The sequence below is a fragment of the Lepeophtheirus salmonis genome, chromosome 13 (assembly GCF_016086655.4).
Source record: "Lepeophtheirus salmonis chromosome 13, UVic_Lsal_1.4, whole genome shotgun sequence".
Taxonomy (NCBI): Eukaryota; Metazoa; Arthropoda; class Copepoda; order Siphonostomatoida; family Caligidae; genus Lepeophtheirus; species Lepeophtheirus salmonis.
In genome coordinates, this window is record NC_052143.2 from 24,372,971 (window position 1) to 24,400,852 (window position 27,882).

At 30.7% G+C, this 27,882-nt stretch overlaps 1 protein-coding gene and 1 long non-coding RNA gene across 3 annotated transcripts; both read right to left on the reverse strand.

Annotated features, from left to right (window-relative positions):
- Window positions 1–1,030: 1,030 nt before the first annotated feature.
- LOC121128007 (uncharacterized) lies at window positions 1,031–27,623 on the reverse strand. 2 transcript variants are annotated; one of them, XM_040723584.2, is made up of 11 exons: window positions 27,275–27,623; window positions 27,044–27,176; window positions 9,289–9,455; window positions 8,821–9,013; window positions 6,720–7,051; window positions 2,765–3,007; window positions 2,526–2,691; window positions 2,318–2,462; window positions 2,120–2,261; window positions 1,735–2,052; window positions 1,031–1,489 (listed from the first exon to the last, which is right to left on the reverse strand). In XM_040723584.2, exons 2-11 carry the CDS (start codon window positions 27,170–27,172, stop codon window positions 1,420–1,422), a joined length of 1,905 nt encoding a protein of 634 aa, XP_040579518.1. In that variant the 5' UTR covers window positions 27,173–27,176; window positions 27,275–27,623; the 3' UTR covers window positions 1,031–1,419. The 2 variants fall into 2 exon arrangements, with proteins under 2 accessions (XP_040579518.1, XP_040579519.1); XM_040723585.1 differs by lacking the exons at window positions 8,821–9,013; window positions 9,289–9,455; window positions 27,275–27,623 and having other exon boundaries at window positions 27,044–27,172.
- Window positions 18,233–20,381, reverse strand: LOC139906920 (uncharacterized). The gene is made up of 2 exons (XR_011783119.1): window positions 19,001–20,381; window positions 18,233–18,917 (listed from the first exon to the last, which is right to left on the reverse strand). It is a non-coding gene; the product is annotated as an uncharacterized lncRNA (long non-coding RNA).
- Window positions 27,624–27,882: the final 259 nt, after the last annotated feature.

A 27,882-nucleotide genomic window follows, 5' to 3' on the forward strand; every position in this document is an offset into this window, starting at 1 on the left:
CCAAAAAGAAACAAGATATAATTCGAATTTAACCAATCAACATTCATAACTTTAAAAAAAAGGAGATAAATTGAAAGACGACAGCAAACAATAAAGTACATTGTACATTTTCGTGTTGGTCAGAGGCAGGGAATAGTACACAAGACTTACGACTCGTGTTGGGATTGAGTCCATATTTTGAAGACTTCCCACTCGACAAGATCTTACAATCAAAGATTTGCAACTCTATAGGGACTCGAAAGCTAAGATCCGATACTTTATTGGATGTCTGACCATGAACAGTATTTCCTTAGACTCTTTTCCTCTTTAATGTATCTTTTATAGGAAAAATTCAATTGGGACACGTTTTCATGGACTTGAAATGAACTCGAATGAGGATTCGATTAAAATATTCAAGGACTTGAACTTGTGAGCAAAGATTTGAGACTTGACTTGGACTGGCTATATAAGGACATATTCCCACCTCTGGGTAATGTTGATGATTTTTGTTGATTAATCGAATTTATGGATAAGACATACCTATGTATAGTTAGAGTTCTAGAAAATAGGGCCTGCTCATATCCTAAAAAAAAACAACAACCAAAAAGGGATATGTAGCAATTTACTTTCAAAATCTGTGATAATTATTATTTTATTCTTGAAGAGAGTAAAAAGTAATCAAACTTACATATGCTCATAATATACGGAGAGTAAGACTGAGGATTTTTAGGGGGGATAAGTCCTTGATGGACTCAGTGTAGAATTGAGAATCGAATCGGATATATTATTCTTCCCAATATCCTTGCTCGATGAGTGAGGGATTTGCATTTATTCCCTTCATCTTCTAGCTGCTCATATCTAATCTAATGAAACGTTATGACAGCTGAGCTGCTCTCCTTCAAAACATAATTCAAATTGTAATTGTAACCACGACAATTTTGGGTTTTTTTTTAGCATACGGACATGTCATATTTTTTTTAGGACTCTACCAATAGTGTCTATAAAAACAACAGTATCTCCTTTAAAAGAAGGAAAATAAAACACATTGTACTTTGTTTTAAAAATAGATTTTTCCAATAAATATAAAGAATCTACATAAAACAATCAATAAACTATATGAATAATAATAAGTTAAAAATACTGCTGACTTACTTTAGAATGACTTATATTGTTTATAATATTGTATCTTCAATTCTGATCAACAGAATTTGTGTACCGTATGTATTTTATGTATGAATGTAGGATGTATGATAAAATTTCATTTGAAATGTGTATGTATTGTTCATGAAATAATTATCATACTCAAATATGCATAATCACTTCCTTATCCTATAAAATGTCCGTCTCATGGATTTGTGAAGGAAGCTATGTAGAGAATGTGATCTTCATTGTTGAATTAGATTTCTCTAATTGGTCCTTAAGATATCATTCTAATATATCCTATTCGTCTACGATCTCTACAGAGTCTGTAGAGCATATCAACTTGTCATGGACTCGAGCAAGGAATCCCCTGTTAAAAATATATAAAAAAAACACGTAATGATCATTTTAAGGCTAATTGATATTATGTAAATGTTACAAATCCATAAGTTCTGGCAAAAGAGGAAGTAAAAGAAGGGTTAAACGGTGTATGTCGGATATTATTATCCTTGTGGTTAGTGGTTAAGAAGAGTATTTGCCTACATTAATTGGTTGCTCTGTCAATAAGTAACTCATGACTGAGTGACCTCTTTTTATTCTTATTAACAAACACACCTTTTAAATCTCCCCGATTCATTTAAAGGAGATCGACATCGATCCAGTAGCGCCCAAGCCTCTTCCTGCTTTCGATTCTTTTCTTCAGAACTGAGTTCCAGCCTCAATGTGAACTTTTCTCGATGCATATCAAGTGCAGATTTGACTGGCTCAAGGCGATTACCTTGTCGATCAAAGCTTTGTTCGAATTCATCAGCCAATTGAATGATTTCCTCCATGCTTACGTCTCTTTTTAGCTTCCCTGAAGTAGGTGGTAACTTCTCTGGTTGAACATTGCGTAAGAGATCAACGGCAGACTGAATGAGTTTCACACATTCTCTATAATATAGATAATTAGTATTCAAATGAAATATAATCATAAGTTGTATGTATAAAGAAACATTACATCATATCCGCGGGAACGGACCATGCAAATACATCTGCATAGTTTAATGTAGCCATAAGATGCTTAGGTCTGGCATGTATTATAACAGTAGCTAATAGCATGATAAGTTCTGCATCATTTGGATATGGTAAATCATCCAGTCCTATAGTGGAGCAAATTTATGTTAAGATAAATTATAAACTCAAAAATGTATCTTACGAAGAACAGAGCCAGTTTCATCTTCACCTCTTGCTTCAACTATAGCGTGCCGTATATGATTTCCAATTTGTTCAATTGAATCATACATACATGTCATTCTATCCAAGGGTGTAGTTTTCATATCTAAGGCTGACAATTCTACAATCTAAGCATATATATTAAATGATTAAAAGGGAGCTTGAAATATTTGTTTGAGGTATATTCTCACTGCAGCTGATAATGGGATACAAAAATCTTCTGGAAGACCTAACTGATCTGCTGACAAACCAGACTCTCTTAAAAAGCGGAGGCAAGATGACAATTCTCTATCCTCACGCTTCGATAGGAGGCAAATCACGGGGAAAACTCTTTCATGGACCAGTTGAACAACGACACTATTTAATATTAATTGATAAATTATGTATGTAAATATAAACTATACATATTTATATTAATAAACAAACATACTTTTCCACAGATATCCTTAAGAACTCTTGAAATCTAGGACTTGTATTGACAATTTTTGTTGATCGAGGGAAGGAAATAACTGATTCTTGCGCAAGTCGATGGAGAACTTTTGCAAATTCGTTGATTTCATCTCTGGCTCTTTTTTTTGTAAACTTTAGGTCTGATATGAGAGGTTTTAAGGTTCTGCATAAATGAGCAATAAATTGATCACAGCGAGGTAAATTAGCCAAGTAGCATTCCGACCTATGAATAAAGAATAACTTTAAGATTATAGTTCGATTTATGTTCAACAATGTACATTGTACACATTCTAAATATAAACATTAATTAAAATAAGTTAGTTTTTCTTTCTTTAAAGTCAATATAAGGGCAAGTCTACCATCATCTACACAGATTTTGATAATTTTTGGTTAGTATGTCTATTGTCTACCGCATCAAAGAAACAAAATATTATTATTAGGACGATTATTCGAATCTAAAAAAATCATAGAATTGGTATCAGAAAAATAATGTTTAATATGCGATTCCGATACTTATTTATTTAGTGATTAAAAAAAATAAATAGCAAAAAAAAAAAAAGATTTTTTGTAGATTTTTGAAAAAGATTATATATCAAATTGTATATTAGAAATTTTTGATCAAAAATTTATTATTTAATTTTTTTTTCTTCAAAATAATCTAAAAAAAGCCCCCTTCCCCTAATATAATCCTCTGGACACTCCTGGTGGCAAAATTGTATTTTATAACTATTATTTAAAATATTAAAAAATTAAATCGGAATTGGCATCGGTAGTTTTTTTTAGAATCGTCCCATCACTACAACATATGTAACATTTTAGTCTTGTAGAGGCGCGAGGGCCCGTTTGGGAGTATCTCAAAGTGTGCCCCTCTTTGAAATACCTTGGAACTTGAGTAAGCCGTAACTCCATTTAGGACAGACCAATTTAATTTTTTCTATGCATTATTTTTTTAAAGAGTACACGCTTTAACTCCTATTTTATTAAAAAAAATAACATATATGCAAAAACTACTATTAAAACATTATTGCAAAGTTGATGAAATGGTGCCCGAGCCAAGCTTCAAAATCTATTTCAACAATTTTTTGTAAGAACTTTAACCTACTTATATTCTATATGTGTACAAGAAAAATAGAGTGGGATTTTAATTTACCATAATAGTAAATTTAAAAAAAAAAAAAAAAAAAAAACATGAAATTCTGCCTTATTCTTCCTTTCTTTCCCCTTTAACTTTTAAATATTCAGTATCTTGTCGTATAAAGATAAATTGCTCGACCACTTAGAGGAAAATGGTGTTGTTTAACTACAATTTCAACAGTGGATGTTGACCGATAAGAGCTTACTAGTATAGTACAATCTAATCCAAAGGACCAACAGATGGATTCGGATGGGTAATTAAAAGGGAAGGCATAAAGAGGGCATTCGCCGCCCATACAAGACTGAAATAACGAAACCGATTTAGTTATTTGGGTTTGTTTCCCAATCATTTAACATGAATGAAGTGTGATTTTTGTACGCATGCAGACTACAACACTGAGAGGATTTTTTTGAAGAAGAGGTTGAGCATTGCAAAAATCATAGCAACTACTCAGCTAAACTAAATGTTTTTCGAAAAAAAATAATTTTTTTTTTAAATATTAAATTTTGATCAAATATACTTCAAGATTTTACAGTTGCTCACAAAAAATTAAATTTTTTTAAAGGATCAACAGTAAAAAAAATGTTTGGAAAAAAAATTTCAAATATTAAATTTTTTCCAGAAATTTTTCAAAAAATCATAGCTACTAGAGTAGGTTTACCCGGCGTTGCTTGGGATATTATGAAATTAGAATTAATTAAGAACTCTTCTGCTTAATAGAAAACAAAATAAATAAAGATACTAAAATTTTAGGAATTATTCTAATGTTGGTTTCATGAGTAGGAGTCTACTAATATATTTAGGCACTCTTCTTTCATAAGATGAAGAGGAGGTTGCTTTATTCTGGGTCAGACGCCGAGCTTGCAGTATCACGGCCGCTTCCTTGAGCATCAAGCTCCTGATATCTCAAAATACTCTCAGGTTATACTTGTGAACTAGATGTGGATTTTGATATTTTATCCAAAAAATTGAATATTTGAAATTTTTTTCCATGAAATGTAATTTTTTATGTACAGCTTTAGATTTTTGAAATTTTTTACAAAAAAATTTAGTATGTGCAATTCAATTTTTTAATTTTTTTCCAAAAAATTAAATTTTTCAATTAATTTTTCAAAAAATTTTATTTGTAGGATTTTTTTCAAAAAAAAATTCCAAAACCAATTATCTCCAGCTTACCCATGCTTTGAGATGTAGAGTCATACGAAATGACTTGCCGATATGAGCCATATTGAATGAGAAACAATGGCGATTTTCATTATAAGAGGTTATTCATCACTAATTCCTAAGATAATCATTTAGTAATGCAATGAGCATAAAATTGATCATTAAGCAAATCATCAACGACACTTTCATACATTTCACACAGGGGGTAACTTGTACTTATTTTTCTGAATTTATAATTAAATTCAAAGTGGTGAATGTTACCACAAGTAATTTTCCCAAGTTTCCCTATTTATAATAAATAAACGCTTCATAAAGTTGATATATATTATTCATATAATCTAGAACACCTGAAAACAAGTTAGCTCAATTTTTGTGACCATCGAGCTCAGTTATTATGTGACATAGTCCATGGACCAAAAGTTTCTCTATTAGTTGCACTCTGAGCATGTTTTACTAACTTTACTATCAAACTCTAAGCAAGAAGATGGATAATTTCGGATGCTCCATCCTGTGTACATACATACCCAATTTCCAATGCCGTAGGTTGCATTGAAGGCAGGAAGCACCTTCTTGGCCAATATAATTTTATATTAATTGGTTTTCAAGGTCCCTTTTATCCACACCGGTGGAAATGCCTTAGCATTTGAACCAATGACAACAAGCATCATGTCATTGGCTGGGTGTTTCGTTCGCCCGTTGAGTTTTTCCTCGGGAGGAGCGTCTTTGGGGGTCTTGGCGATGTACCAAAGGCTCTGGGAGTTGCTGACTGGGTCAACTGTGTAAATTTTTGCATCCGAAAAAATGAGGACTTCCCTATTGGGGTTCTTCAATTTATTAAGGAGGATTTTCGATCGTTCCAGCCTCTTTTGTCTGTGTAAAGCCGTCAAACCTGAAATTGGTAACAATTCTAGACTTGAGATCCAAATCATCTTTAACAATGCGTCAGACAGCTGTTTCGTGAACCCTGAGGTCCCTGCCCATTTTCCGGATGTCGTCACGAGGGTTTGTGTCTATCTTTGCCATCACAATCCTTATGAGACTCCCTTTGAGGACCAATTTTGGTCTTCCCGTCCTGGGACGATCGAAAGAGGATTCGATTTCGTTGTAGATAATTCTTAGCGTTGTATACAGTGGTCCTAATGATCCATAACTTACGTGCATTCACCGAGAGATTGTCACCGGCTTTGATAAGCATAACAATTTTTTGACGAAATACTGTATTTCGGAACTCCTGAAAGACCTACAGCTGATTTTATTTTTTCAATAAAGAACTAAAAGGACTGTTTTTATGTTTACGCAACACATATTTTCTTCTTATATGAAAATTAAGTTTGTCCAAATTCATTTGCTAATGGATCTTCATTACTTTTTTTTTGTTGAATATTACAATAGACATATTGTGTTTATTTATTATGTGGGTACATATCATATACTCGTACATGCATTAATGCAGTTTTAGATTAATGAGTAGACTTACATATATGAATATATATCTATGTACCAATGAAACAAAAGGGTATTACGAAATCAATCTGGCAAAATGACTTCCTTTCTATACAATTATGTAATACTAATTATTTTCTCATCATGAAGGTTTAATTGTTTAGAAATTATTTAAAAAAATACAAATGCTTACTCCATATAGGTTGTAACACGAGGTGGTAGTTCAAAATGTGAATGAACAGAAGCAACCCTAGGGGATTCATATCCAGAATCAGCAGAGTATTGACGTGGATTTGACTTCTTGACCCTCTCAATGGACTCTATCTTCTTTTGTTTTGTCAATGTTTTCCTTCTCTGTGCTGCTGTTAATGAGGCGGAAGGGGCGGATATACCAGTGGAGGCGGTTGAGGGCGCAAGAGATCGACTCGCTAGTGAAGAGGATGAGGATTTGTGAGATGTGGTTATTTGTGAGTACTTCGGAACCATGGGCTTATCAAGAACGTACATATTATATTGGTTGAAATTCTGCAAAATAAGATTAATTATAAGTTACATCAAGCAGGAGGGTCCACAGGGGTGGGCTAGAGGGCAGTACCCCCTTCCACATTAAGGAAATTTAGCTTATTATTAGAAAATTTAATATTTGAATTTTTTTTCAAAAATTTAAATAAATTTTCGAAATTTTTTTCCAAAACATTTAACTTTTTGTGAATAGCTATAGATTTTCGAAATTTTTATTCAAAAAATTCAATATTCGAATTTTTTTTCTAAAAATTTTATTACAAACAATTTAATTTTTTGTAAATAATTGTAGATTTTTGAAATTATTTTCCAAATGATTTAATATTTGAAATTTACATTTTGAGATTTTTTTTCCTAAAAATGTAATTTCGACATTTTTGACTTTTTTTTTTAAGTATTTTAATTTATTTTTTTTCCAAAAAAAATCCAAAAACCAATTCTCCGGACGTCCCTGTCAAGGCATGAAGAAAATAAATCTCAAGTCTATGGAACTATTTTGGAAGCGGGGTTTCTAAATAAAATAATAATTGTAAAAATTATATTGTTTGAAATACAATAGTTTCATGAAAATCCTAAATTAGTAGGGCTCTCGACGTATATTGCTTTATTTCCTGCTTGAACAGTGTAATCAGATAAAAACCATGTAATTTTTTAGATAGGTTATACTGTAGCAAAGTATTTGATTAATGTACATATCATTAGAATATTAGGTAAAAAATATTTTTAATAATGTAATATTAAGTATTTTCCCCCTACAAACTTATTCGTGACAATATTAAGAAGCTCTTTCCCTAAGTGCTAATTTTGATCTTGAAAACATAAATTATATAATAATATGTACCTAACTGTTGCAACTTTTGTCTGTCACTTTTGAAAGTCTACATATATAATTATAGACAGGTAAGGTAACTAACTGTTTATGTACATAAAATGAAGGTCTATTCTTTATATTGAAGAATTAAGCACTATTTATATCTGGATAAGCTGTTAATGACTAATATATTTATTACTCCCAGCGAAGCTATAAACAATGTGTCGAAATGGGTAGTCTTACTACGAGATAACTAATTTTTTCACAAGATGTTACTTCTGAGATACCACAGAGGATGTTATTTTATCATTATAACTCGTGACATATGCAATTTTTTATTCTCCTTTCAGAATGTATCCTGTTAATTCAATTAAAATAGTACATTCATATTAATGTTAGTTATAAAGTAATTCATGGCAACCCCAGCGTCCCTAGCGGACAAAAAAGTACTCCCGTATCCTCATTAGTTTCTAAGAAAATTATTATTATCATTTTACTACTTAGATTATGGATTTGTCTCTGGGAAACCCGAAATATTTTTTGGGTTACGTAGATCTTATGTATAAGGAGTGTTTAACGTTCTGCACGACTGTCAGCTCGTATCATGGCAAAATTCAAAAGTATTTTAAAGGATAGTTATGGCAAACCATCATGAAAATGTGACAAATCCAAGCTCAAAGCAAAGGTTATATTATAATAAAATGAAGTAACGGTGTATTGGAATTTTTTGGTATAAATTTGACTTCCTGTTAGGGTTTTTAATTTGAGATCCTGTCAGATTTTGACTGGATAGAAAGGACCCTACTGATATTCTTGTACATCAAAAAGTCCTTATTTTTAGTTCTTTAAGCCTATGAATCTATGTTGATTAAAATTTTAGTAGTCCTTTCCAAGATTGATTGAGGTAAAAAATAAAACCGAGTCAAATAAGCTTAAATATCATAAAAAAACTTATACTTACATCATTTACTCCATAGGCAGAGGCCAAAATTTCACAACTATGTAGTCCTTTGACAAAAGATGGCTGATACTCCGGACCTGAAATAAGCTTTAATGACTCAGTAGGAGGCCTTTGTTCCCTGTAACCAAGATCTCCAGCTGAACCAGGCCTTCCAGTATTATATGATGACCCATACTCAACAATGAGTGGTATTCTTTCATTTTTGGTTGAAAAAACAAACAAATAATGAAGCACTTCTTGTCAATTTCATTCGGATGTAATCAATTAATCAATACTATGTTTATTGAAGTTATGAGGAAAAAAATTGAACAAATGTCAAAAAAATAATAATAAATATCTCTCTTTAGAGACAAGGGAGGGAATTTCTTGAAACAAAAATAGAATATCATATGAGGAAAGGGAAGCTGTGAATGATTAACTATGATTGATTTATGAAATTTGAAAATAAGAAGATGCTTCCTTATTTGCCTTGGATTAGAGCTTTTAAACCATCCTTCATCGTGCCTCTCTTCCAGTATGTGAGCATCAAAAAAATCCTCATTTAGTTCACACTCATCCGATATTGTTTGAATGTCAGGGAAACAAAGAGTGTTCCTGTTTCGTTTGGCTTCTTCTAATTTCTCTGGAAAGCGTTCCTTTCGAGAAAAAAGAGCTTTTAGTCTTTTTTTGGAAAACATATTTTGATATTGGTCATGGAGAATTCGGAATACTATGTCACAGTCATGAGTTACATAAAAACTAAATTACAGAAAAGTCTATTTCTTTCCATAGAAAGGGTTAGAATATAATATATTCCCCGCGTGGGGTATATATTATATTCTTTTCTTATACATGCATATTTTTTCAATGCCTATTAGGCCTACTACTAGTATAAAAAAACTCGTGTATGTAAAAGAGAGAGTAGAAAAAGGCCTCTCTTTCTAGGAAATGTAATACACATAAGAACATTAGGGTGTCCCGAAAACAAATATAATATTTTTTTTACAATGTATACACTATTATTTTTTGTACTGTTACAACAGATATACTAATATTATTTTTTTTTTTCCAAAGATAACCCTTGACTATGACTTGAGCTTTGAAAGGACATTTTATACTCAAATGCAAATTACATTAGAAGTAAAAATCATAAGTGTGCATACTTTAAATAGTTTGCCTTTTTAGTAAAAAGATGTAATAAAAAATTACTTAATATTTATTGGGGCAACCTAATGGAATTAATATATATTATGTATGTATATACGACAAATAATATCAGCATACTTTAAAGTTCATTATCAAGGATATTAAAACCCCAGAAAATGATTACATTCCTTTATTTAAGGAAATATTAAACTTAAACTTACCAATTTTAAAACAAAAGGACTTCTATACTACTTCTGTATTAGTCTAAAATGGATCCAATATTTGTGGTATTCTGGGCTAGAATTTTTTTTTGACTAATCCTGTTGGCTAGTGGCTAATTTTAACAATAGGGTTGTACTTGTCCTTAATATGATAATTCAAATCAGTATTGCCCTGTCTCGTCCCTATTATCAGTCCTTGAAAAAGTTCCTCATTTTAAAGCACTCTCTACAGTGCATCATTATTACTAAAGCCATTATAAAGTATGTACAATGTACATACATGCATCAGTTTACACATTGAATTCGTTGAGTAAAACTTTTAAGTATTTTTTATAAAGGATCAAAGTTTGTCATAATTCTTAATCATTATCCTGATAAACATTGGAAATATATGCATTCTTAGTAACAACTACCTCTTCTACCAAATCTCTTTTAAGTTTTTAATACTTTCAGTTGAGGAAACCATAATAAGCCCTTTGATGCTTATCAAAAAAACTAACAATACGGTAGCAAATACTAGAATGGCATTTCCGTTAGTTGTTTTCCTTATTACTTGAATATTGCTTTTACGTACAAACCTTTCTACTTCAAGTTCTCTTTCGCGTTTTATTTGCAATTGTTTTTTCTTCATGGTATAAAAATTTTCTCTACACCAAAAAGGCTTCACATAGAGTATTAAGTATAATAGTCCAGTCCATTCTCATTAAAAAGTAAATTAACGTTAAATACTTTATTTTATATTGATCATATGCATACATAGTTTTAAGAATGGTTAACAACACTAATAAAGTTCTATCCTTGATGACGTCACTCAACTTTATATCTTCTTTTTTAACCAGTTCTACCACTGAGAGTTCGAAGGACTGACATTCTTATGTAATGATCCCAATTGCTGTTCATAAGACTGGACTGAACCAAATAAATAAGGACTGACCCAATACTAGCTAGATATGGCAGTTGCTAGTTGTAGTTGGACCTCCAGAAAACATTGATGAAAACTTAGTATGTATTTCATCAACATACCTCAATTTTGCCATACCTTAGCGACTGAATTGACGCCACTGGTAAATAAAACATAAATACCTAAATATTAGGATATCATAAAGTACTAGTAAATAAATGCACATGGGTCATTCCATTATAAATTTTTAAAAGGAAACGGATTTTTCTCAAATTTTGTATATTATAAATATTATTGATAGTAGACCATCTCAGAAATGAAAGTTTGTATCTGTAACTTAATCCAACTTTGATACCTTAAGGATGAATAAATTAGCGTTTTGATGAATATTTGTTTAGCGATACATCGCAAACCAAAGCAATGATTGGCAAGTATAATACATCTTTGAAATTCCATCAGTTAGCTAAACAATTTGTCAAACTTAATGAAGGTAATACATTATACATATGTGAATTTTGAAATGCTTTCTGTCTTGAGCCTGATATACTTTTAATTTTATTAAAGTTGACAAGACTTTAATCTAATATTTTGTACCTCTTTTTAACAGACTGGGGGCAGTACCCGGTATTGCCTGAATAGTTAAGCGTCGGCTAATAGACATACAGATAGACTAATTTTTACATACCTGTGTTGTTTATATTTTATTCAAATCTAAGATATAAAGTAAATGCATATGAATTATGATATAGATAAGAGAGCAATAACAAAAGAAACAGAAACATTCTCGATGCTACCTGTACAAGCTTGCAATGTTTCATTAATACAACCACATTGTTTTTTCTTACATCAAAAATATGTCAATGATCTTCAATAGGGTGCACTATATACAGTCCACCCTGGATCGACGCTCTATGCTACATGCAAAACGCCTCTGAGATTTAACTAAAATCACTAAATTATTAATTCTGAATCAAAATGCTTTCATTTGGTTCAAAGGCTCATACATCATACAGATAACCTTTGCTTTACTAATATAGATATTAACTTTTAAAGCCTGTTGAATTAATCAATTAAAATTAAATGATTTATAAAAAATGGCTGTGTCTATTTTATAACTTGGATTTTTAAATATAATACTCATATGTATGAAAAGAAGAGTGACTTTATGTTCATATCATGGACTAGAATGAACTTCAAGGGAATGTGAGGGAACAAACTGGGCTTAATAAGAAAGTTCAAGGACTTGGACTTGTGAGCACAGACTTTTTCCTACTTCTGCTCAATAGAGTCTAAATTGTACTTAGTCACTAAAATGTTTTACTTAATGATAGAATACGGAGATTAATTCAATAACATGTATTCGTTGCCTCATCAAAAATATAATTAATCATATAAGTATAAATATATTTAGTATTACTTCCTTGTTTTGGCAACGACTGACAACAGTGTATAGTGTTTTAATCTTGTTATCGTTGATTGATATATTTATTTTTCTTTCATTTTATGATTTCCAGGAAATAATAAAAGTGGGGCTTTCTAAAAACGAAAAGAACAACACAATGAAAAGACGAGAAACAATGAAGTGGCTTTCTCTTCAATCAAAATATTAAAAAAAATTACATTGTTTGTTATTTTTACTGATATATAGTTAAAGTATATACAAAAAAAAATCTAAGTTTCGAACTCATTATTCTATGGCAATTGTATCAAGGTAGTGCTGAGGTTTGGTTTCATTTTCTATATTTTCAGAAAGAAACAATTAATTTTTTTATGTTGTTCCCTCTTTTTGCTGCACAAGGTAGCTTTAGATAAAACTTAAAATACCTTTGATAATTTTTTAGAGTATAATTATGATTCAGATACTATAAACTATGGTTTTAATTATTAGTTTATGTTTCTGGTTTATTCTAAAGAAAAATACATAACTCTGTCCGAAATGTTGCCTTCTATTAGATTAATCTTAGTCAAAAAAACGTGATATAACAATGAACTGCAGAAAAGATGAAAAAGGGGATATACATAATTTTAGACGAATCAGAATTAGAGACAATAAAACCAATTCTCTTTCCCTTATAGTCTCTTTAGGTTAGAGTAATATTTATCCAAATACATTAATGATTAATGCGTTATTTTAATCTTTATGGAGTAAATAAATACATATTCTCTCCTGTCAAACCTAAAGATGTCATCATATTGCAAAGAAATTTTGCATAAATTATTTTCTTATCATATTACAACTTTTCCTTACTAGCCGTAATCAAAATTCGAAAAAAGTTGAAAAATAAACCTAATGTACAGTTATAGACACTTTTCGTCCATTTCTTTTAAACTTGATTCTGAAACATCATAATTACAGATATACATAGAGAATAAGTGTGGTAAAGATCAATCATGATGTTTCAGAATCAGTTTTAACCCATAAATGTTTGTTTTTTTTATTTGAAAAAATATTATAGTGTAAAAGGTATCATAAAAGAAAAATAATTTAAAAATAATAATTTTTTGATTTTTTAAAAACTACTAATTAGTAATTATCTACTTAGTGTCATTACTAATGCAAAAACATACAAATATATGTTCACACTTAGCAATTGGGCTGTTTCAGATCTTTAAAAAAAATGCAATTTGATACATTTTTGTTAAAGGTTATACATAAAGGCGTTTTTTTTTAGCTATAATGCATATTTGCAACAAAAATAATTTCAGGGGTACAAGAACATCTGTACATAGTGATGCTCAATTAATAACAATTACAACTTAATAAGAATCTATACCCTGCTCCTACTAAACAGGTGTAATCAAAATATATGCATTTGTTTGTGGATACGTGATTCTAAAAGCTGTCATAATTATTAACTGTTCTGATTTTACTTGTAGTTGAGGATTATGTATGGATATACATATGTAGTAAAAAAGTGTAAACCCTGATTCAAAAAAGTCATTATAGACTTGTTGCCCGAAGATATTTATGTAACAGCATGGGAATTATAATCAATAAAGGGTATTTATGTAACCAAAAATATACAACATTGGAAAATGTTGATTAGGGATGTAATTTATACTGTGGGCAAAGAAAATTCTCTCTCCTAGGTATCGAGCTAGATCTCGTTCCACTCCAAATTTAAATATTAGGAATGCCCAAACAGATGTGCCCGTAGGAGGTGGGCTGGGGTGCTGTAACCACCTCCCCCTCCCCTAAAAAAAAATATATATATACATAACTCTGCAGACCAACCCAACCCAATGCCGACTATATTATCAATTTTATCCAAAAGCCTATTTTTCAAGATTGCTTTGTTATTTATGTACCTACAGAGTTTGGTGAATACAAAAGTATTCCCAAAGCCAACTAAATTTGGACAAAATAGATCTCGTAGTCATCATTTCATCACTTGATTTAAGCTTTGGTCTGGGTGTAAAAGATGTATTCTGAGAATAATAAAAAGGGAACGAAGAATTGAAGGGCTAAGTAAACGCTATTCAAAGATGTATTCCGTTAGTTGTCCTATTTTTCTATGTTCAAGCATTAAACAATGAACGCCGTTCAATATCCAAGCTTTTTAGGTTTATTTTTAATTTTCACGTTTTTAAGAACTGGACTTACCTTATTTTTCAAATAAATTTAGATAGACAATTAGTAATTTATTTCTTCCCTTCCCACACGACTTCAATTAACTAAAGCGTAGATAATGAGGAAACTTTTTGGTATGTTAATGTTTGGTAACCATGGAACATAACTCGTTTGTTTTTGACAACACATTAATGAATATTTATGTATTATGGGTAAATTCAAACAGTTGTTTGATTGACATTGAACTTTGTTTATGAGGTTAAATACGTTTACATATTTAGTTGCTTTAGAACAAAAATGTTCTATCTGAACAGTACAAAATTGTTCAGAAGGCAAAATACAAAAGTTGCACTATACATTTATGTTATAACTAGTAATCTGCCAGAAAGGACATTATTGCATTGATAAAAGTTACAATCAGACAAGTAATACAAAAATATTTACACAATGCTCTAAATAAACCTAACATAAATACAGTAGTTATAAGTCAATTTCAAAAAGTTAAGCAGATAAGACCAGATCCTTCAGCAACCCTTTAGTATTTAAACAATGTAATAGTTGAATAATGATTGGAAATCGTAAGCATTTTCAGTATGTAAAACAAAATTAACATGGTAACTCTGAAAAATTGAACATTGTGTTAGAGGAGTCATAACTCTCACAACATGTTTTCGATGCAATCTGCATACAAGGCATATTAGGTTAAGTCATAAGTTCTGAGCGTTTTTCGCTAAACGTCTTTAGTATTGTATCAAAAAAGCTTTTAGTTTCTGAGGGCTTCCACTGGGATGGATGAGTATTGTTTCCTGTGATGGTGCGAATCCGTGAGAATATTGATTTGGATGAGTTGTTAAAATGAATTTCATTCAATTATCCTTGTTACTTTGAAATAATGATTTTGTTGAACGAATGGAGATTAAAATTCCCCTTTGAAATGTAAGCTGAAAATTTTACCCCATCACTTTCATGAACAAAGAACAATATGCCAAATTATATTGCTTTGAGAAAGGGGCATTCAAGGTTTCAGTCAATTGATGCATAATTTATATATAATTAAATTTTATCTAACTTATCGATAGTACCAATAGCTAAATATAATAACGTAAAATTATAATTTTAGTTTTTAATAATGAGTTATTTACTAATTGATATTTTAAATTTTAATAGATTCATCATTATGAGATTGAATATGGTTAAATGCGTATAATGCTCAGCAACCGCTTCTATGATAACTTTTAAACGACATTTTTTTTACCTCTTTATGTGTTACTTTTAACCAAGCCAGGGAGTCCCTGTCTAAGCTAAGGATCCCAATGATCCTCAATACATCTGTTTTAAGACTCTAACGCTTCAAAAAATAGTATGTCCAATTTAAGGAGCATTTTATTATATATTTTTTGCAATTTTTTTTTGCAAGTACTAACAAAATATTGGTAGTTTTGTTTTTATCTTTACAATGCAAATAAATCCTATTTACGACTCTTTTTTTCCAATTTTCTTCTCAAATTTCGATTTGACAATTTTTGATAAAAATAAAACTGTGCTTCTCATCTAGACAAATTTTTTTATGCATATATGTTACTAAGTTATTTCAAGTTTACAGTACAATTTTTTATTTTTTGAATTAATAATAATACATATGTATATGATAATGCATGCCCACACCGAAAAGGTCTAAACATTAAAAAAAAAATAGTATTGACTTTTGTCAATCTGATTTCTCGATCCCTCTTTCACCCAAGCAGCGCCAGGTATCCTTAGCTAGTAAATGTATATAAGATTTAAGAAAAAAACAAAAATGCTACATTATCAAGCTTCAACAACAATTTTCTTATTGAACTATCTTTAATTTGAGGACTTGTACCAGCCGGATGGTTCATTGAAATCTGAACACTTACTTATTCCATAATTAATTAAGTTTGAGTGATTTAAATTAATTCATATTTCGACATATTAAAGCATAAACAATTAGTTATAAAACAAAACAAATCTGAGTTTCTAGCTAACGTACAAATCGAGAAAATGACACTTAAATGTGATCGACAAATTTCCATTCGCATACTTCAAGCAGTTGGGTGTTTACAGGACCACTGTCTACACCGTGAGCAAGTCTGAAACCTTGGAGTGGAGAAGGGATTTAGCAAAAACACCAAACTGGACCCGGAGGAGTTAAAGAAAGCAGCCCAGGCCAATCACCTCAAGTCCTTGAAGACCCATGCAAGAGATCTCGAGATTTCACACCAGACTATCCAGAGAGCTATATATATAAATAAAAGGAGGTAGAAGTAACCTTTTGATTTTGGAGAGGCCATTTTTGACACCAGGGATGAAAGAAGCCCATCTCCTCCTTTGTACTCTTTTTTTTCTTCACTTTTGGCCCCCTACAGCCCTCATGCACCCTTCCCCTGGACTAGACTTTTTGGCTGCATGTCGGGGAGAAGGCCTGCAGTGTCCAACATCCAAACACCTAGGTCTTCAAAGTCACTATTTATAGAATTAATTTTATTGAAATTCTATTATCAATTAAAAATTATATCTCATTGAAGTTTAAAATTCAAAGTTTTCAGATTTTAATAGACCATTCTGTACTAAAAATATATTGTTACTTTGATAACTTTGGGTAGAATATAATAACAATAAAATGGCTGGTTCTTTCAGTCTTAAGACCCCCCCCAAAAAAATTAAATAGCTTTACAGAAATGTATATTCTATAATTGAAGGTCAAATGAGCCCATATTTAAAAAGAAACATTTACTAAATAATTTTTGATAAAATCTTCAACTTTAAGAAAAATAATGTTATTTATTTTTTGGAAAATAAAGCAGGAAAAAAATATCTGTATATTGTGTACGAACTTATACATGTAATTTAAACAATATTTATATTATAAATACCTACTAACACCGTTACCTTACATAAATATCCAATTACATACAGCAATTATATTAAATATATATCGCTTCATCTAGGTACTGCCTTTAAAAAAAAAAATATTATTCTATACATTATTAAATGGATGAAAACTAAAATATATTAATATTAGTGTTGCGATTCGGTCTCAAAATCTTAGACTGGTCTGAGACTGTTATGATTTTAAGTGGATCAAACTTATTAAATCCTCAAAATAATTTCGGTCACTAACACAAAAATACCTTATTTTATGTTGTCAACTGTCGATTCCTTCGTCTTGCTGGATACTTCATAGCTATTTCATAATTTATTCTTTTTGTTGAATAAAGGAGGTAATAAGGTCTTCAAAACTTATGCTAGGTTTCCAACAGGACAAGAATACAATTTATTGTTGATCCCTCGTCGTATAATATTTATATACATATTGGCCATTTTATTATTCCTATGAAAGTTTTTTGGCTACCATATAAAAATCCAATTGTATAGCTATGCTTTTAATTTAATATTACAGAGTAATTTTATAATTATGTCTCGAATAAAATACTATTAAAGATTTTATTATTCTGAATAATATAAGACATCGGTCAATAATTCCCAGGCCTAACTACTATATGGCGCCACTAACAAAATAACAAAAGATTTTTCGGAAGTACAAACATTCAAAAGGTTACTCTCAAAATTTCATGACGTTTGTTTTATTATTTATGGAGTTACAGTGGGTTAAGTGACGCTACTTTTGTGATTCTTAAAAACGATGGATTCTAAGAAATTTCGTGTGTTGATTTATCATTGCTTTTTGATGGGGAAAACCACCGTTCAAGCCAAAACTTGGCTTGAAAAATGTTATTCGGACTCTGCCCCATCGAAAAAATCCATCAAACGATGGTTTGCCGATTTCAAACGTAGTCGTACGGACACCGATGATCCTGAACGCCCTGGTCGACCAAATGAGGCAGTTATTCCGGAAAACATTGAAAATCGTCATGGGCAATCGCAATGTGAAGTTGCAATACATAGCTGACATTTTGAAGTTATCAAAAGGCAGTGTTTACACCATCATACACGAACATTAGGGTATGAAAAAGCTGTTTTCCAAATGGGTGCCGCGTTGGCTCACACCAGAGCAAAAGCAACAACGAGCAGATGATTCAAAGAGCTGTTTGGAGATGATCACGCTAAATAAGAAGGAGTTTTTGCATCGGTGCATCCCAATCGATGAAACATGGATTCACCACTTCACTCCAGAATCAAAACGGTAGTCTTCTGAGTGGTGTGTAGACGGAGAAAGCTGTCCAAAGACTCAAACATCGGCTGGGAAGGTCATGCCCTCTATATTTTGGGATTAGGATGGAATTTTATTAATTGACAACTTGGAACATGGAAAAAAAATCAACAGAGACTATTATATCGGTTTGTTGGATCGTTTCAAGTTCGAAATTACCCAGAAAATACCTCATTTGAAGAAAAAAAAAGATGCTCTATCACCAAGACAATGCCAAATTGGTCGAATCGGGTTTCGAATTGCTACTGCACTCACTGAATTCTTCAGATCTGACCCCAGCGACTACTGACGCTTCTCAGAACTCATAAAGATGCCCTGTGGAAAGATATTTGGCTCAGATAAGGAAGTGATTGCCGAAACTGAAGCATATTTTGAAAGTTTCGATAAATCGTTCTACACCCGTGGTATCGAAAAGATAGAGAAACGTTGGAATGATTGTATTGTTCTAAAAGGAGATTATATTGATGAATAAAAATGAATTTTGGCAAAAAAATGTTGTTTTTCTATCTAGCCCGGGTCACATTGACCGATGTGTTGGATAATTAATTTTAAAAATTGTGGAGAAATAATATGACAATGATAGTTGGAAGGACTTAAAGAGATAAATATGAGATGGTATGACTGACTTATACGCCTAAATACCAGATGATTTTGCCCCTTTTTTTCGTATATTTTTGGAGGAAAGGTTGATTTAATGCCACCATTACTTCTCCAGGAAAATGGAACTTTTTTTATATTTCTTTACATGAGGATATCCTGAAAGACGATCTCCATATACCAAGTAATGGTTTCCTCCATACTCAAACAAATATCAAACATAAAGCCGTGTAAAATGAATCAAAGCACTTATCTTCACTCTGCTTCTTTGCCACTAACTTGACCGGTTTCAATACTACCGTAATTTTCTTATTTGGTCAATTTTCAATTTGATCCAAGAATTTTCTCCATCCATTTTGATATACATGGCATACTCTACCTTATCCAGCATTTTCGGACAGTAAAATGACATAAAAACTGTCATTTTCTTTATTTCATTTTGATCCCCAAATCCAAGAGATAACACATAATTATCTCATAAAGTCTTCCAATTTACAAATTCTTTATATTCTATGTTTTCTTTAACCTGAGGTGGAGATTTTATAAGTATTTCATTTCTTGATTTATTTTTGTGACACTTTCTTCCTCCAAAGGTCGTTCTTCTACTTTAGTCACAATTTTTACAATTAAATGCTTTAAACATTCTTTCCACCATTTCATGGTGATGTTCATCTCTTGAGATGGACTCTTCACGAGCTCGCTTTTGCTCTTCCATCAAGAGCATCATCATTCTCCTCGTCAGATCATTCTTCTTATTTTCATTGACCAATGTTAGATTTCCTTCTGACATTTTGACCTTATCTATCAAACCTCGATGCTCTTCTTCTAATTCATCCTTCGTATGCATTCTTGAATCTTTCTGTTAACTCGATCTTAACGATTTTACCGACTGTACCATTTTATGTTTAGAACTATCTAATAAATACACTTAAAATACTTAGAACAGACTGACTCTTTATTTCATATATTTATACATATATACACATAATTCCTATTTACAGGTTGATACCTTTATTATATCAGAAAACAACTCAATATCGGCTATTTACTAGCATTTCCTTCGTGGAGCTTTTTTATAACATTGATACCTCGACTGTCCGAAGGATAAACATATGCTGTTTTTTTCGTTAATAACTGTTAATTATTATAGGCAGATTGATTATTTAGATATTATCCATGTATTTCATTTTTCATATGTATATTACATATGTACATTTAGTACAATATTCATTTAACTAAAGTTTTTGATTTATATTCATTTATATAAATTATTGACCCTTGTTTAGAATTTATGTCATCTCATACTCTGTCATTAATTATTTTACAGAATTATTATGAATACGATATACTATTGAATATGTACATCTTAGAAAAAAAATTACATAATCAGGGGCATCCGTAATGGGTGGGCTGGGGGCTGTAGCCTTCCCTCCAAATATTCAAGAAAATAATCATTCATTTTTTTTCCTAAAAAATTTAATTTTCTGTCAGCAGCTGTGGATTTTTGATTTTTTTTTCAAAAAATGTAATATTATAATTTTTTTATTTTTGTATGAATAACTGTGGATTTTTGATATTCTTTAAAATTTAATATTTGAATTTTTTTTTTTCAAAAATTTATTTAAAAAAAATTTAATATTTGAAATTTAATTTTTGAATTTTTTTTCCAAAAGTTTTCTTTTTTAATTAATTTTTTTTTCCAAAAACAAGCCCTCTCTAAAATATAATCCTGCGGATGCCCGGATAATTACACATATAAGTAATAAATGAGTTAAAAAGTCCCGTGCTTCACATATAGATGGCCCTATTTATTTTCTTTCAATTCACCTTATTTTCAGGTTATAAACTTATATTTAAAGCTTAGTATTGTTTGACACAATAATCCCCAACCCATACCCCCAAAAAAAAATAAATCATTTTTTCGTTGAAATATATTTATTTAGTGGTTTTTTTGTTTGTAATTGTACAATACACGATCAGTTTTACAATATTTCAATGATTCAAATTAGAGGTGGATTTGGTTTAGGACGGAACTTGTAAGCCCGTCATCCAAACCTCATTTCGCCAAGGCCGAAAAACACGTGGTCCGAATAATAAAAAGGAAAATACGTTACACTCTAGGTACATGCCAATAATGCCATACGAAAGAACTGGAAGGATCTATGGAAAAATTGATTCAACCTACTATGAAAGACCTTTTAAACAGTAATTAATATATATTGAATTACCTTTATTGCATAGATTATCATATTTTGGCCCGAAACCCGACACCTTTTAACCCAATATTTCCAGTCTTGATCCACCTCTAATTCAAATATAATTTTTATATTTTATGACAAAGAATATATTGCATCCAAGTGCTAAGAATCCTTCAGGAATAAGAGATTCCGTGAAAAATTGTGGGATATTGTATTTTGAAAAATTTCAGCAAAAACCATACAATTAAAATTTGTAAATATCCCTTAGGATCCCACATACATATTATAAGTTTGTATCATTCAATTTCTAAGTCTTACATTAATAATATTGCCCGACATCCATGAGTAATTTCAAAGGTTTCCAGTTCATATACAGGGTGCAATTACATATCTTCCTTTTTCTAAATGACAATAAAACAAGTTTTATAAATGAAAAACGTTTTTTCCGTTTGATAAGTCCTAATAGTACACACTAAAAGTTTTTTTTACACAGTTTTTAAAATCATATCAGATAGTTGAGGAAAATAACGGGTTCGAATTGAAAATTTTTCCATAGCCCCTAACTGGAGCGTCATAAAAATAAGTCCACCTTCCCCCTTCAATTTATTTATCCAAAGTTTGTGGAAGAATGTTTAATAGAAAAATTTTGAATTTATAAAAAATGTCAAACCTTTTCTGGTCTGTTTAAAATACTGTGCCAACATTAGAAAGTAATATTTCTTTCTTTTTAAAAAGGCATTTCTATGAAATAACATTTTTGTTTAACAGCAACCTTTAATTTTTGGACAGTGATTACATAAATAATCCAAATTTCCCACCTGACATCTCATTTTTTCCCAACTCTAATAGTCTATAAGGGAGGTTTAACACCAGCCTACACCCAGCTTTTCAACCAATCAACGTTCAGAACACTGATAAGGAGAAGAAGCAGAAAACACGACAACATACATCAAAATAGACGGTAAATTTGTATGTAAGTGAGATAAGGCCATGAAAGCCTTTTTCTTTTTTAACTTCATTGTACAGGCTACAACAACATAACTATGCTTTTACAAAAAGTAATTAAACAAGGTTTACAAATCAGAAAAGTTTTATTTTTGTTTCATAATGATAATATATATTTAAAGGTTTTTTTAGACCGTTTTGAAAATCATATTAGAAAGGTGATGTCCCCCATTGGCCATACCCCGAATTTTGTTAATTTAATATTTGTTGATTTTTTTTTCAATTAATTATTGGGGATTCTGCAAAGACCTTTATATTTTTGGGCTTTCCGGAATAAATCCAGTTAGAATTACCTAAGTTGAACAAATGGTACCGATTTAAAATCCTTGTATGACGCAAGATCTGACGTTTATCAATAGCTCTCTAGCAACATTATCCATTGAGTTATTTTCGTTCAAAGAATTTTGCAAATTTTGAATTATGAAAATGAATTTAAAAATCATTTTTTGCATATTAGAAATTAAAGCAATTAACAGAATTTCATAAATCGCAACATAAAAACTCAGCAACTTAAATGCATTTATTCCAATTTTATAAAGTATTATGCCCAACCAATGTTTCACAATATTTATTTTCGACAACAAATGCGCGTTCCTCACTACTCCAACCCATGAATGCGACTGACTGTACTTTGAAGAAAACTTTAGAATATCGCCTCTAAAACAAACCCACGTTTATCCCAGTACTACTTTTACAGCTTGTTTGCCACGCATGATAAAAAAGTAAGTTATGTTGCCCCACCGGGTATTTCCTAAATCCTACATCATATTAAATTTTATTATTTGAGAGTTTTGTGTGATGTACGTCCCACTTAGAAAAACAATGATAAAAACGCATTTATTTCAAAAACGGAGACAAATACAGACTTTATATCTAAATAAAAGTTGTTAAGAATTTAGAGTTTCGTACGTAAGGCTTGTTTAATTCTGATCAAACACTATTCCAGTGCTCTGAAGGGAAGTTTGATTTTTTGCTAATAAGTTGATTTTACAACAAGATCATGTATCAAATTTTTTTGAATTGTCAATTCAAAAATGCACCATAAAAATTAAAAATGCAAATTATTGTACTTATAGAAAAAGGAAGAACGTATATTAAATAAAAATTTAAAAAAGGAATTAGGATGAGAATGAGCGAGTTAATCTTAGTATGTATCTTCAATCTTCATTATGGTTGAAGAAGGAACATGGCAAATTAGCAATGGCAATGAATAAATCACAGGGGCAAACATTTGAAAAAATTTCTTTATATTTACCAAAATCAGTAATTTTCCATAATCAATTATATGTTGCATTTTCAAAAGTGTCAAAAGAGGGTTCCGATTTGATTATATTTACATCAAATGGACAGGTTTACAATAGTAATTTACCTATTATATAACTATAGTTTATAGTAAATCGTTTCAATTTAGAATTTTAACATCAATAGGCTAAATATAAATAAAATTTTTTAAATTTTTATTTGGCTGGTTGATATAATAAGCTTCTTCTTAGAAATTTTATCCTACAAAAAAATCCTTCATGTTTCCTCATGATAATTTTCTCTACAACGTGAGTATTTATACAAACATTCCTTGATTTGGCTACAGCCCCTGTTATTCCTGTTTTTACCTACTTTGTTAGATCATAAGACATTAATTTAATCTTCGTGTATGATTTATAATTTGATAAGAAAATATTAAGTTAATTCTTATATTTATTACAAATAAGTATTGACTCAGTATTGAGAGTGTTAAGGTAGGAATATAATAATAAAAAAAGAAAAAACTTCAATGATATGTATCTAAGTATTTCTTTGATTAATTTAATATTGACATGGTTATAGCGAAATCGAAACATTTCTGATACTTTCTTGACCATTTGAAATGTATGTATAAAAAGCACTTTGTATATCAGTAAATCTATTTAATCGATATTTCCTATAATTAAAAATCAAAATATAAATAGCAATTTTTTTTTTCTTATTTGTAGCACTGAGTCATAAAAATAAATTTACTTTTGCTATAAACAAAATATATACTTGAGTGAAAAGCAAAACATTTTTTTTTTACAATTTAGCTTTTTTGTTCATGTTAGAAGGATTTCTGCTTCGTTCGAAAGGTAAATAATCATATTTGTGTGTTCACTTTGATAGACGTTTGTTTAGTAGTCAATAAATCTTTTTATTTCCCACTAAAAACAATGTAAAAAAATTATATTAATTTAGTGTACTACAATATCTAAGATTACGTGCGTTGTTCGAGTGTTTCAATTCCTCATAAACCACAATTCCTGAAAGAATACTTTTTATAAATGAATGTACAAACCCTCGATGGTAATTATACTCGAAATAGCCAAGGCTGAGTATAATTAATTGAGGGTTAATATCTACCTTCAAGCCACAAGAAACGGAATAGCTATTGCATTCTTTATGATGAGATGGGCTTAGTAGTTTTGTGTTCCATACCTAGAGTTTGATTAATCCTAGGCAGTAGCGGAACGAGATTATTTTCCTACGCTGAACATTTACAAAATTTTCCTACGCTGAACATTTACAAAATTTTTTTTTTATATATTTACTATTTGTTACAGGAATTTAGGATCTTGTATTTTTTTTAAATAAGTTAAGAATTTTTTTTTACTGAAGATCAATCTTTATTTAATTTTTATGGCTTTTTTTTCCCCCAGGTTTTTCTGAATTACCTTTTTTATATAACATTTTTTATGTTTTTCTAAATTTATTTCTAATTTCTCGTGGCCTCCCCTACCACTGGCCCATGGAATGAACTCCTTATTGTTGTTTTTTTCTCCTCTTTGCAGTGGGAGGAAAAGGTTTGATAAAAAAAATATTCCCTTTTGCCTATAGAAAAATGGATAAGAATTGTAAAATTTGGTAAAATAAAGTAAGTATTTACAGGGTCGTTCAGGTAAATCCAGACCATATTTAACTACATCCTGAAAAATAGGGAAAGTATTTAAATTGGTTATTTCATTTTATAGTGAGAAATTGAGCCTAAGTTTTAAGTTAGTTGTGTAACTTTTGAATCAAAACACGTGATTACGATGTAGGAGACCCGTAGTAACACGAATTTGCTTGCACAAGACTCAGACTAGCGTAAATCAATAAGATGCTCAGATATCCAAAGAGCACAGTCTATAACCGCTGGAAGGAGGAAATGCATATAAGAGAAAATCCCATTAGTCCTTTAGTGATAAAAATACACTCCCATATTCTTCATAGGCATGAAATGTTCCTTAAAGGCATCTCCTGGGACTTGGATTATTTGTAAACGAATTTTCTGAACTGAAATACAATTTTCTTATATTTTTATGTAGTAAATTGACTTAAGATCTCAAAATCTCAGGCAAGTATAAGTTCAAAAGCTTGAGAAACCTTTATATAATATAAAACTAAATAATTATCAGGCTTGACTAGATGATATTACACGAAACTTTGTAAACATATGTCTCATAAGACAATGGTTCCCAAACTTTTTTTTCCCCAAGCCACACCAAAAGACAAATAAAATTTTCTTGACACATTTATTTTGATTAAACTAATCAGTTTCTTGAGCGGACTAATGTGCTGTTCAAATGTCATCTACAGATTTGTTGATCCCCATGGTAACTAATCTTTCGCTTGTAACATGATCGAAATGTTAAATTTTCCTCCTTCTTTTCGATTCGATTTTTTAAATTCATTGGGGACCAACTGGTCTTTATTTTTAAACTTCAAGATTCGTTTATTAATTTTTGGGACTATTCCTGCAGCTGTTCCCTGTTATTGTTTTTCAAAAGTGGAGGGCCAAGGGCTCAACAGATGATTAATATTTACTAATATGATTATTTGGATATTTTACAGTACCCTTGTTGTATCAAATAATGGTTAGAAACTTGTCTTGTTTTCCCGTCTGATACCGTTATTATTTTTACTATTTTTGTGAATCTTCAGTCTGAACAGGTCTCGTACTAAAATTTGGTCTACAGTAACAATCCGTTTTGATCTTTTTTAGACAAGGAAATTTCGGTCCACGGTTTCAAACAGCGATCTGGACAAAAAGATCGGCGCAGATCGGTCTAGAAAAATCCCTTCAAACCGAACCCGAAAAAATGGTCTTGAACTGAGTCTTAACACTATTATAAACTATTCATAGTAATTGTTATCTTTAATTCTATTAAACATGAGAATAGGTGCCCAAATATACATTGTAATAAATGTACAGTCTAATTGTATGATAAAATAATGCATTTTTAGCAGTAATTATGTTTCATTGACGTAAATTACATAGATATATGTAAGTATACCTATTACTAAGCAACAAAAATCAGCTTTCTCATGTTCCTTACTAGACTTATTCATATCCATTCATTACCACATTCAACGTAGAACCGAATAATATATCATCATTTATGTACATACATATATAAACCTTACCTTTAACATTCTATACATAGGATTCTTTTCCATTTCAGAAAAAGATATCAAAGGAACCTTTCGTCTTGCATTTCGATGACCATTAATTTGTCTCGCAGAGTTCGGAGCTGAATTTGATGTTTTACTCATGATTCTGGATTGAATTAAAGGATCAAATGTGTGGCGTGGGTGGATTGAACTAAAAAATATGATATGGGACGAGGAATAGCTGGAGCTCTCTAGAAAACGTACCTGAGAACATTATGTACTTTCCTCTAATTACAACTTTCAAATGCATTGGATAACAATCTGGCAGACGTTGGTAAACAAGGTCTTGTGTTTTAGTCCATGGTTAATAATACATAATTTTGTTCCGCAAAAAAGACATAAAGAGAATTATCAAAAATATATGTTTACTTAATAATTATATACAGTAATAAGAAAAGGGGTAGTCCTTAAAAATTAGAGGATGAAAAATTAAAAAAACTGATAGGACAAAAAAAGGCATGAAAATCAGCATATTTGCTGTCGCTTTAATGCTATGAATGTGACTCCTAAAGTCTTGCTGCTAGACATAGAATGAATGAAAAAATAACAACAGCTGGAAAAAGGAAAACAGTTTGATGAAGAAATATTATGTAGGGTGTCAACTGAAATGTGTTTAATATACGCTTCAAAAGGAGTGCATTTATTATTATATAACTATGGCCCATGAATGATATTTTTTTACATGTATCTTAGAGCTAGAATTTACATTATTGCAAAGAAAAAATGAGCGCGAGGAGAAGGGGGGGGGGGTCGGTGAGACATATGATATTACTAAATTAAGACCCTTGTTACCACCAACTGCCTGTTACATG